Source organism: Galeopterus variegatus, unplaced genomic scaffold (assembly GCF_000696425.1).
Source record: "Galeopterus variegatus unplaced genomic scaffold, G_variegatus-3.0.2 Scaffold14850, whole genome shotgun sequence".
NCBI lineage: Eukaryota > Metazoa > Chordata > Mammalia > Dermoptera > Cynocephalidae > Galeopterus > Galeopterus variegatus.
In genome coordinates this window covers 2,828-14,603 of record NW_007740961.1, presented here as the reverse complement: position 1 = coordinate 14,603, position 11,776 = coordinate 2,828, and the positions used below count along the sequence as shown (strand labels likewise).

Below are 11,776 nucleotides of genomic sequence, written 5' to 3'. Positions count from 1 at the left end.
GATACCCTCCCACATGATTAAGTTACTAGCATTCAATTGCTTGTTTACTTGTTCATGTCTGTGATATCTAGCTGAATTATAACTAATACATTACTCCCCCCAAAATCACACAAACTAACATTGAAAGTAAACAGCTCCTACAGATAAAGAAGGTTTATTTCAGTGTAATAAGAAGAGAAGACATTCATGGAAAATATGCAATAATTGTAAAGTTGCACACACCTAATAATGCATTACCTGAATAGATAAAGCAAAACTAAAAGGCACAAATAGAATTTAAGACACATTTTATAAATTGATATATTATGCAGAATGAATAATGTAATAAAAGATTTGAAGAGCATAATTAGCAAAATCGATGCAATTCTTTCATGTAATCTGTACTTGACAGAAATCTGTACAGAATCATTTCAAATATACACGAAAAATTTATTTACACACCTGGACCATGTATGCTCTAACAAAGAGTGTCTCAAAAGATTCTATGGAATAGATATTACAAAGAATGTAAGGCAATAAAATGTTAAATCAATTAAAAATGAATTTGGAAATTAAACTATTCTCTATAAGTAGCTGGTAAGTAAAAGATAAAGATTTAGAACTCAACAACAAAAAGAGCTCTACATAATCAATCTTGAGAAAATCAGCTANGTTGACTGGGATCTGGTTGCTGTTCACTGTACTGCAAGGTGCATAGACCAGGCACTACAGCAGAGAAGCCCTTGGGAGAGGGAGGAAATGTGGCTATCCTTGAGTATGTGTTTCCCGGTGGCCACTTTTCTGCTCACTGGAGCCTGTCTACTGCTCACTATACTGCAAGCTGATTGAGATTTGTAGTGGAAAGCAGAGTTGTTGTAAGCATGGATAATGTCCTGGAGGATGACATGCAGTGACAGGTCACTCCTGATTATCACACCGTGGAGGACAACAAACCCAGTGGTGAGTCAGGGGACATTGTGTGTCTCCAGGCATGACCTGTCGTGCATCAGGAAGTGAAACACTAGCAAACTATGGGACTTTGGTTTTCTTATTTTCTCTCTTTTGTCTATTAAAATATCTTTGAAGTTCTGCTACAATTATGATATATTCATTACCTTCTATAATTTCCAGTTCTAACTGCATGAAAGACGGCAATTAAGAACTACTTGGAGAGCCCAGGCAATCTGCAGAACTATGAGAAAAAATAATAAAATGCTGTTTTAAACCACTAGTTTTGGGGGATGGTTTGTGATACAGAAATAGATACTTAGACTAGGTGAAGCAAGGGATAAAATAAATTCCATCAATTCAACCCCAAAGCAAGAAGAGGGAACAAAAGGAAAACAGAGAGTGATTACTAGCAACTTGGATAAAATGATAATGCCAAGTCCAATATTATCAGACATTGCCACGAATTTAAATAAATTTACTTGTCAAAAGACAGAATAAATAAGAAAACAAACCACAACTACATTCTGCTCACAAGAAACAACCTAAAGCAAAAATCTGCAGTGATTGAAAATAAGTGAATAGAAACGTACCACACACTAACAATTACGGTGACTACTACTTGCTTCTCGGTTCTGACAGAAGCACAGTAATTCAACGCACTTTTGCTGTGAGTGCTTACCTGTGTACTTTTTAGTTATGTGAGAGGTAGATACCCTCCCACATGATTAAGTTACTAGCATTCAATTGCTTGTTTACTTGTTCATGTCTGCGATATCTAGCTGAATTATAACTAATACATTACTCCTCCCAAAATCAGACAAACTAACATTGAAAGTAAACAGCTCCGACAGATAAAGAAGGTTTATTTCAGAGTAATAAGAAGAGAAGACATTCATGGAAAATATTCAATAATTGTAAAGATGCACACACCTAACTATGCATTACCTGAATAGATAAAGCAAAACTAAAAGGCACAAATAGTGAGAATTTAAGACACATTTTATAAATTGATATATTATGCAAAATTAATAATGTAATAAAAGATTTGAAGAGCACAATTAGCAAAATCAATGCAATTCTTTCATGTAATCTGTACTTGACAGAAATATGTACACAATCATTTCAAATATACACGAAACATTTATTTACACACCTGGACCATGCATGCTCTAACAAAGAGTGTCTCAAAAGATTCTATGGAAAAGATATTACATAGAATGTAATGCAATAAAATGTTAAATCAATTAAAAATGAATTTGGAAATTAAACTACTCTCTATAAGTAGCTGGTAAGTAAAAGACAAAGATTTAGAACTCAACAACAAAAAGAGCTCTACATAATCAATCTTGAGAAAATCAGCTAAATCTAAAAAATTATATCCATTATCTCAAGTATTAGAAAAGAGTTTCCTGAATAAATGAGGCAAAATATTCAACTCAAGAACTAAGAAAATTAACAGAGTAAACCCAAAGAAAATTTGCATTAAGAAGAAGCTAATATTTACTTTGTATTTATTTTGTGCAAGATATTATCCTAGGTGCTAAATGTCTTATACTGAATCCGGAAAACAATTTTACTGCCTTTGGTTGATGAAGAATCTAAGGCACAGAAGAGTTAAGTGACTTTTCCAAGTCACACAGTTCAGAAATGAAAAAGTTAGAATTTGGAGTCACCCCATCTGATCTAACAGTACTTAGGCTTTCGGATACCAATAAAAATAAGAGTAGAAATCAGATAAATTGAAATATAATAGAGTTAATTGCATAACCAAAGTCTTTTAAGGATTAATCAACTCAAAATTCTGACAATACTAATTAATAAAGAGAAGGTGCAGAAAAAATTAGCAACAAGACAAAAAGTAGAAAATACCATATAGAAAGTAGAGCTTTATACAATTAACATATATCAGCTTGCTTTAAATCTACTGCTCAGGTTCCTGTCAGGATGGTGGAATAGATGGTCACCAGCATCACTCTGTCCCACCAATAAAGATTTAACTCTAGTTAAGTACTTTGGAGAATAACCCTAGCACAACATTTTCGCTTTGATTGACCATTTCTCCTAAAGCCAGAGACTCATTAAACACAGTCTGCCTCTAATTTATTGTATGCAATGTTTTAAAAAGGTTTGCCGATGCATCATGTGGACGCACAGGTTTCCAGTCTCCAATATCAATTTCTCACCATTCAACTGCCGGTAAACAAATATGCTCACTTTCAGTCCTAATTTCTGCATTAGACTGGGTAGACAAATGGCTATCACCGATAATGTCCAAAAAGTAAAATGACTCAAGCACAGTATAATTTAATTTTGCTATTTGAACAGTACTGATATGTCTGAGAAACCTTCTCTATGCAATTATCCAATAATCGGGCTGATGAAAAGTCAGACATTTTTAACATGTGGCTTCCGAGACTCTCCTGGAGTCATCTCCATTCTCCACAGCCAGGAGCAGAAAGGGGTATGGAGGACTGTGCATGGAAAAATTTTATGGGACAGGACTGGAAAAGATGCACACAATTTTCACTCATATTACACAGATTTCGGTCAGAACTTTGGTAATTTGTGTTTGAACTTACACCAGTCTCGATTATAAATTTTTTCTCTCTGCTTTTTTATAAATTATAAATAATTCTAGTTCATACTAAATGTCCCTGTCCATATAAGTAGCATTTGTATCTTCTTCATTAATAGTCCTAGTATATTTTGTTTATTACTTCTGTTTTATCTCCAATAACATTGCATAATAATTATTTGTATTTTTTTGTTCTGGGATTTGGCTATATTCCTTGAACTATAAATAATTTTATTAAATTACTTCTATGAACTATACTGCATCAAGAAAATACTTGATATGTAGACGGATCTTACTGAAAGACAGAAAAATAATGACCGAACGATATAAATTTTTTCCTAGCAATTTCCATTCAAAATCTAAGAGATTTGCATTCAAATAGTATGGCTCAGGGGAGATGAAAATCAAATTAGTGGAAAATGATCACTCATATTTGCATGTTTACAGACCTGACTTCATCCGTGAAGTCATTGCCACAAATGGAAAATTCCAGCTGGTGCCAAAGATAAATGGACATCATTTGTTTATTCTAGAAATTATATAGTAGCTGACTGCAAGTAATAAGAAATATATTCGTGAAGTGTTGTATCTCTTAAGAGAACTGTTTGGTTTAGTACCAGAATTTCAATATAAATAGAACAAACTATTCTTCCATGAAGTTCTCTGAAAGTCTATCACATAGCAGAATTTTGGCTATATTCTTTGGAATTGATGAAAACATATATCAAAAGCTTCGCAATTGGATGCAACTGTTTGGCTGTAAAGCTTTCAGTGAGATACAACATTTCAAATATTTTCACAGAAATGTCAACTGGAACGAAGATTTCCTTTCTGGTACTGGCAACAGGAGAACTCGTATTAGGGATGCTGGGAAACGGGCTCATTGGACTGGTCAACTGCATCGAGTGGATGAAGAGTCGGAAGGTCTCATCAGCTGATTTTATCCTCACCAGCTTGGCTATGGCCAGAATCGTCCAACTGTGGATAACACTATTTGATGCATTTATAACAGCATTAAATCCTCATCTGTATGTCACCGGTATACTAGCAAATCTGGTTACTATTCTTTGGGCACTAACTCATCACTTGACTACCTGGCTAGCTGCCTGCCTCAGCATTTTCTACTTGCTGAAGATAGCCAACTTCAACCACTTCTTTTTCCTGTGGCTGAAGGCGAGAATGAACAGAGTGGTGCTTGTGCTCTCCCTGGGGTTTCTGTTCTCAGTGTCTGTTACCTTTTTAATTCTGGAAGGTTTTGGTGAGTTGCGGATAAATACCTTCCACGAACATGAAAGGAACATGACTGTGCCTTTCGTCGTATGTGAAATATTCTATTTTAAAAGCCTTACTCTTTTCAGCTTGACTTTTGTCATCCCCTTTCTTCTTTCCCTGACCTCTTTGCTCCTTTTATTACTGTCTTTGGTGAGACACACCAAGAATATGCAGCTCAACTCCATGGGCTCGGGGGACTCCAGCACAGAGGCCCATAAAAGGGCCATGAAAGTGGTGACCACCTTCCTCATCCTCTTCATTATTTACTTTATTTCCACGGTAATAGGAAGCTGGATCTTCCTTAAAGTACAGAGCTATGAGGTCCTGATGTGTTTTGTGGTAATTTCAACTGTCTTTCCCTCAGGCCACTCATTTATTATAATTTTGGGAAACAGGAAGCTAAGACAGAGCTCCTTGAGACTACTGTGGCATCTTAAATTCTCTCTGAGAAAAGCAAAACCTTTAACTTCATAGACAAAATTTAAAATAACTGTTTATATGTATGGGGAAATATCTATAGGTTAATTTTATGTTTGACGTTTCTTTCTTTGGGTCTTTTTAATAGTTGTTAAACAATCCTGAAATTTCCCTTACAATATGCTGTTAACTAATCATATTTTCACAAAGTCATCTGACATAGTGTTTGATTAAAGGAAATATCTCTGCCATACTAACACTTGTTGATTACAAAAGAATATTTAAGACTTGAAGAAAAAAGATTACTCAAATTTATAATGCAATGTGAATAAATGTACGTAAATTCAGAATAACAGCTTTTCTTTCTCTCTCTTTTTAAATCACAATAATAGAAAGAAAAAAGAATAACATGTAATTTTTAAAAGAAAAGATAATTTCCAAATAGAATAGGATAAAGACTTGTAAAATGTTAAGTATAATTAAGTGCAATAGTATTTTAGATAAATATAAAAGTATGAATATCTGTTAGTGCTAACTTTGGAAAGATTATGAATCAGTGAGTTTTAAGAGACCACTCAGAAGATTATATATTGGTACAACTCCTTTGGCCAGCAGTGGGGCATTGTCTGATTAAGGTGAAGATGCACAACCTGAGATCGAGTATTTGCAGTCCTATTTTCATGCCCTAGAGGATCCTTTGTACATGTGCACCAGGATACATATTCGAGAATGTGCATATCATTCTTGTTTTCAATAGCTGAAATTTAGCAGTCACCTAAATACCCAATAGCAATAAAATGGGTAAATAAATCACGGCTTACATATACAACCGAATACTATATGGCAATGAAAATGAATTACTACAGCTGCATGTTTACAATAGAATCTATATAACAAAGAAAATGAAGAAATGTAGGCTGTATAGATAATGAGAAACATAGAAAATTTAGAGGAAGGGTGAAGATACCATAAAAAATTCAGTACAATGTAGTTATATGAAGTTTGAAAATAAGTAAAATTACAACTTTTAAAATTAATTACATTGGTGGAAAAACTCTAAAGTAAAACAAACTAGTGATTATCATAACAATTGGGACAGTAGGTAGGGAGAGGAGAGAATGGGAATGGTACCAGGAGGAAGGCGCAGAAGGGGAGTGTCTGCGTTGCAGGCAAATTCTATCTTTTGAACCAGGTGTGGTAACATGGGGGTTAATGTTATTATTTTTTTTTCTTTTCCTGTGCATTTATGTTTAAATATTTTTTACATATGCATTATATTTCAAAATAAAAATGTTTTAAAAAGCAGAAGAAAGTGAATATAAAACTGAGCTGTAACAAAATGCTCTCATAGATGCCATAGTAATTTTATTTCTTGCTAAGTAAACAGGAGGAATTATGGTAGTAGAGAATCCAAGTTAAAATTTTAATAACTTTAAGAAAATTAATTGAACAAAGGAAGATGTAATTTTTCATAATACACATTTCAAAGCAGCATAAATTAGTATATTTCCACTGAATTCCAGTCTGTGTCTCAAATACTTACAGCAATTATCCCTAAATTTATCCCCAAATTAAATAATAATACTGATATTATTACCTCCAAGATCATATCACAATCACACATTAAGAATGAGTGTGTGTGTGTGTGTGTGTGTGTGTGTGTGTGTATGAGAATATGCATGTGCACACATATAGGTTAGGGAAAATATTTTGTTACTTAAGTTTTTTTAGTTTCTTGTCAGGGATAAAAAGACCCTGACATAGAAAGGTAAAATTCTTAAAACATAATACATATTTTATAGTGTGATGGTTGGATATGTTTATGTATATGTAGAGCTACTTTGACTACTATAATAAAATAACCCAGATTTAATCAGAAGACCTTAGAATATAAATAAACAATTGAGAGAATTTTGTTTGTCAATGATTCTGTTAAAAAATGTACTAAAGATTACATACCGTATTATTCCATCGAGAATGTGGACATGTCCAAATGAAAATGTGAACAACAGCAACAACCAAACAGAGTACTGTTTGAGGTCACTTTTGCCATAATTTTTAAAATGTAGTAAAGGATAATAATAGAAAGCAAATCATCAAAAATGTGCTGCTTTTGTTTGCCTTGATGAAGTAGTAGGCGCAGGAATGCTTCCAGGCTAAATCCTGATGATGAGAATGATGTGAGAGTCATTAGGCCATGGATGGGGAGGGGTGTGGGCGTGGGAATGGTAGTGTTCTCCTGTCACATGGAACTCTGCTATTCAGAAAATCGGACTGAGATCGCATCGATCAAACACAGTTCTCTAATTTAGCTGTCATCATTACCCTCATGTATTTCATTGCACGATTTATTTTTGTAATGTTTACATGCATAATTTGGATAATGTCTAAGTAATTTCCTAAATATTATTATTATTATAGGTAAATTGCATTAGTAAACAGCAAGGTTCATATCAAACTGAATACATTTAGACTTTGAAATTGAGTGTAATTTTAGTTTAAATTGAATTGCTTGAGCAAATGATTTACAGGTGATCTTAAACTCATCAGAGGCTAGCTACCAGAAAGATTTAGTTTTTAGTGTAAACAAAATTCCTTTAATAAGAAAAAAAAAAACATTTTATGCACCAGCTCTTATTTCTAAAGAGAGGGCTTTAGGAATCGACGAACAAATAGCGGTAGGCCCTCACATCTTCTGTATCATACTCTGGTGATGATGGAGTTCTAAGGCCCTGAGCCCCACTTCTAGCAAACTAAGTGAAAGGACTACACAAAAATTAAGCCATGTTATAGGTGGCATTGCTGTGGTTGATGTCTTATATTTTATTTTTTTGGAATTGCATTTTGACATCAAGTTCTGCTCCTTGAATTTCCTTGTAATGAGAGTCTGCGGTGAGGATCCAGCAAAAGACAAGCTGCCATCTAAGAAAAGCTACTCACATCAAATCAATTTCTGGCTCCTTTCAGCATAGTGGAGAATGACTAGATGATAATTATATTTCATTCTGTGACCAAAATTTTAGGAAAAGAATAGAATTGTTACCATTTTTTTGTCATGGAAACTAATAATAAAAAAGAAAGTTTCCTTAAGAACTTGGTATTATGACTATTTTATTCAGTTTTCTCATAGAAATGGTTTGTAGGGAGAGAGCAAAAATTTTTCTCTATCACTAAGACAATACAACTGAATGAATGAATAAGCAATTTAAAAATTCAATAGATAGATCTAACAAGCATTTAGATACAGTGGTTTAGGGAATTAGTGAATTGGAAGAAAACCATCCAGAATGAAAAAGAAAGAGGCAAAGACATAAAAATACAGGCTAGAACATAAGAGACATTGAGGCTACAGTCAGAAATCTAACATACATCTGGAGTTCTGGAAGATAGAGGGAAAATAGGGCAGAAGCAATACTGTTTAGATATTTTTCCCAAAGCGATAAAATGTATCAATTCATATATTTCAGAAAACATCAAATTAACATAAACATTAAAGGAAACAAAACATCAAGAGAAAATCTGAAAAGTAGCGAGAGGAATATGGTAGATCATGTTAAATGGAAGAACTGGTTGAATGACAACTGATTTTCAATGGAAAAAAATGCAAGTTAGAATTCAATGGACTCATATCTTCAGTGAGTTAAAAAAAATAGAAGACCTTTCATAAACAGAAATTGAAAAGGATGTTTTTTCAGATAGAAGAAAAATTATTGAAAATACAAAGTTGAAGATGCAAGAAGGAATGAAAATTAATGGAAATGGCAAAAATGTGTATAATTGTAATCCATGATAACTTTATAAAATAATATTGTCCTGTGGAGTTAAAAGATATAATGAATAGAATAAATGCAAATAACAATATATAGACTGGGGTAAAGGTGACAGATATTATTTAGTCGAATTCTATTTTGAACTTTTCATTTTCTGTGAGGAGAGTGTATCATATTCCATGAATCTGAAATTCTATTCCTAGCTACATACCTAAGGGAAATGCATTGAATCACACATAAAAGAATGCTCATAGTAGTAGTACTCAAAATAGCTCAAAATAAAAAAAGCACAGCCAAATATCTATAAAGTAAGAATGGATAAATGAGTATAGTAAATTCATACAATGTAACAATACAGAGAAATGAAAAGGAATGAACCATATGTGCATGCAACAGTGTGAATAAATTTCATCAAAGTCATGTTGAACAAGTGAAGCCAAAACATAAAGAAAACATATTGTAGGATTGCATTTATATAAAGTTTTAAAAGCAGGCAAAGTAAGCTACAAAGTTTAACATTGCAGGCTTAGGTGGTAATCTATAAAGAAAACTAAAGAAATGATCTTCACAAACTGGATATGGTTACCTTAAATCCACTTATGGATATTGGTTACTACAGGAGATGTGGAGAAAGGTACAGTGATTTGGAGAGTGGCATGGTGGTGGACTGGTCTGTTTAATGTTCCATTTCTTGACCTGCATGGTGGTTACACGGGTGTTTGCTTTGTGATCCACTATTGCACTGCACATTTTTGTTTTGGCCCATTTCTAAGTGTTATCATTATCGTCAGCATCATTACTGATATACCACCCCAACCCTGGTGTGAGTGTATACTGAAGTTACAGGACTGAAGGACTGGACCAACTTATGCAATCCACCACAGTGTCCCATACACAGTAAAATCGACTATAAGCAACATGTGTGTCCTTCCTTGTATCCGAGTCTCAATTTTCCACTCTTATCTGGAATTCCCCATCTATAGTACAATCTTAAAGATTTTTGAGAACTGTGATCAACGTTAGACAGATGACCTTCATTGTCTTCCTTTCTGGAATTTTGCTAATTCTCCTTTTTGTGGAAGTTTGTTTCAGCTGTAAACATCTCCTTTTCTGCTATCAGTAACTTCATTCTGTTTATTCCTCCAAGGGTTGTGCTCATCTTTTCCGTGTAGTCTTACTGGTCAATTTATTTCTTTATTAAAAATGCTAGGCATGCAGCTACTTTATGTGTACTTTTAGGTTGATACGTTTTTTCCTCTTCTAGCATTACTTCTCTCATTTCTGCTTTTTGAAGACTCTTATTATAGTAAGGTAGATGGTGTTAATATGTGTGTCAGTTTAGATGAAAGCACTATTGTTTAAATAAATTGAACCATTTTTTGTGATTAAATAGGTATAATCCAAACATACATCCAATATCAGTTAATCTACCCCATATTTGAATTTAGTCCATTGTCATCTTAACCATTTTCTCCTTCTCTCATCTTTACTATCCTTCCTTTTAATGTCCTAACATCATGTAATTCTTAGGCATTTTGGTACTTAACATATGCCATTCTTAATTCTGAACCAAAGTCAATTTTATCTTAAAATTACCTAATTAATGCCAGAAATGTCTCCATGGTGTATTAATGCTCTGTACAGTCATTTTAGCTATTCATATGGGCCCAAGGACTCACAATTTCTAAGTGTCAGAGCCAGGATTAGGATTCAGGCTCATCATCTGTGTAGGCTGGTATATATGCCCAGGAATGTCTTAATGCCAAAGTCATTATGCTTTTTGTTACAAATAGTAGCTCTAAATTTAGGTAAATGTGATTTCTTATAAGGAACCAACTTGTCAAAAGTCTTCTACGTCCATCTCATAACATAAATGTTGGAGTTTCAGTTTGAATTCAAGATGTGAGTTTTTTATATTAGGCATTTTCCGGTTTTAGGTCAGAAAAAAGCAACTCAAACATTTATGGCTCATAAAAAGCAACTCAAACATTTAGAACTCAAAAGTCTGGGGATAGGGCAGCTGCACATATAGCTAGATTTAGATCAACCTGTAACAAACTCTGGCGAAACCCAAAGATAAGTGTCGTAAAATTTGCATACTTGATCTCAACCTCCATGGTAGTAATTAACATAATGAATTCTGTCACATACTCAAACCCACCTATGAGTCTAATATTTATCTCTGGAGTTATTTCTTATTACCTTTAACGGCTTTTCCTCCTGTAGTGGGTAAAACAACGGCCCCTCAAAGATTTCCCTGCCCTGATCCCCAGAACCTGTGAATATGTTATGTGACATGGCAAAGTGGCATTAGGGTTGTAAACGGAATTAAATTTGTTAATCAGCTGACCTTGAAATGTGGAAATTAACCTAGATTATCCAGGTGGGTCCACTGTTATCACAAGAGTCCTTCTAAGTGAAAGGGGGAGACAAGCGGTCATGAGAGCTCGATGGAAGCAGAGATCAGAGTAAGGTGATTGCTGGCTTTGGAGAGGAAAGCGAGCCTAGAGCTAAGGAATGCAGCCTGCCCCTGGGAGCTGGAAAAGGCAAGGAAATGGGTTCTCCCCTAAAGCCTCTGGAAGGAACGCACCCTGATCACATGTTGATTTTAGCCCAGTGAAACTCATTTCAGACTCCTGACCTCCAGATCTGTGTGCTGATAAATACGTGTTGTTTATGCCACTGTTTGTGGTTATTTATCACAGAAGCAATAGGAAACTAAGACAAATCCATATGAAAACCCACCTCAATTTTTCACCATAGATAACTGTCATATTTACAATTTTCCAAACACGTAATTTCTACCTCTTTT

General features: G+C 34.2%; 1 protein-coding gene across 1 annotated transcript; it reads left to right on the top strand.

The window, feature by feature from the left end:
* The first annotated feature begins 4,309 nt into the window (after positions 1 to 4,309).
* On the top strand, positions 4,310 to 10,671 carry LOC103582084 (taste receptor type 2 member 42-like). Its single transcript, XM_008563771.1, has 3 exons — positions 4,310 to 5,195; positions 9,887 to 9,906; positions 10,654 to 10,671. The coding sequence occupies exons 1-3, from the start codon at positions 4,310 to 4,312 to the stop codon at positions 10,669 to 10,671; spliced, it is 924 nt and encodes a 307-aa protein (XP_008561993.1).
* The last annotated feature ends 1,105 nt before the right edge of the window (positions 10,672 to 11,776 follow it).

What these genes read in the sequence shown, in the direction of transcription:
- LOC103582084 (XM_008563771.1), top strand. Translation starts at nt 4,310, where the DNA reads ATGTCAACTGGAACGAAGATTTCCTTTCTGGTACTGGCAACAGGAGAA. An exon ending in GCTAAGACAGAGCTCCTTGA is followed by an intron (nt 5,196 to 9,886) that starts GACTACTGTGGC and finishes TAAGCAACATGT; the next exon opens with GTGTCCTTCCTTGTATCCGA.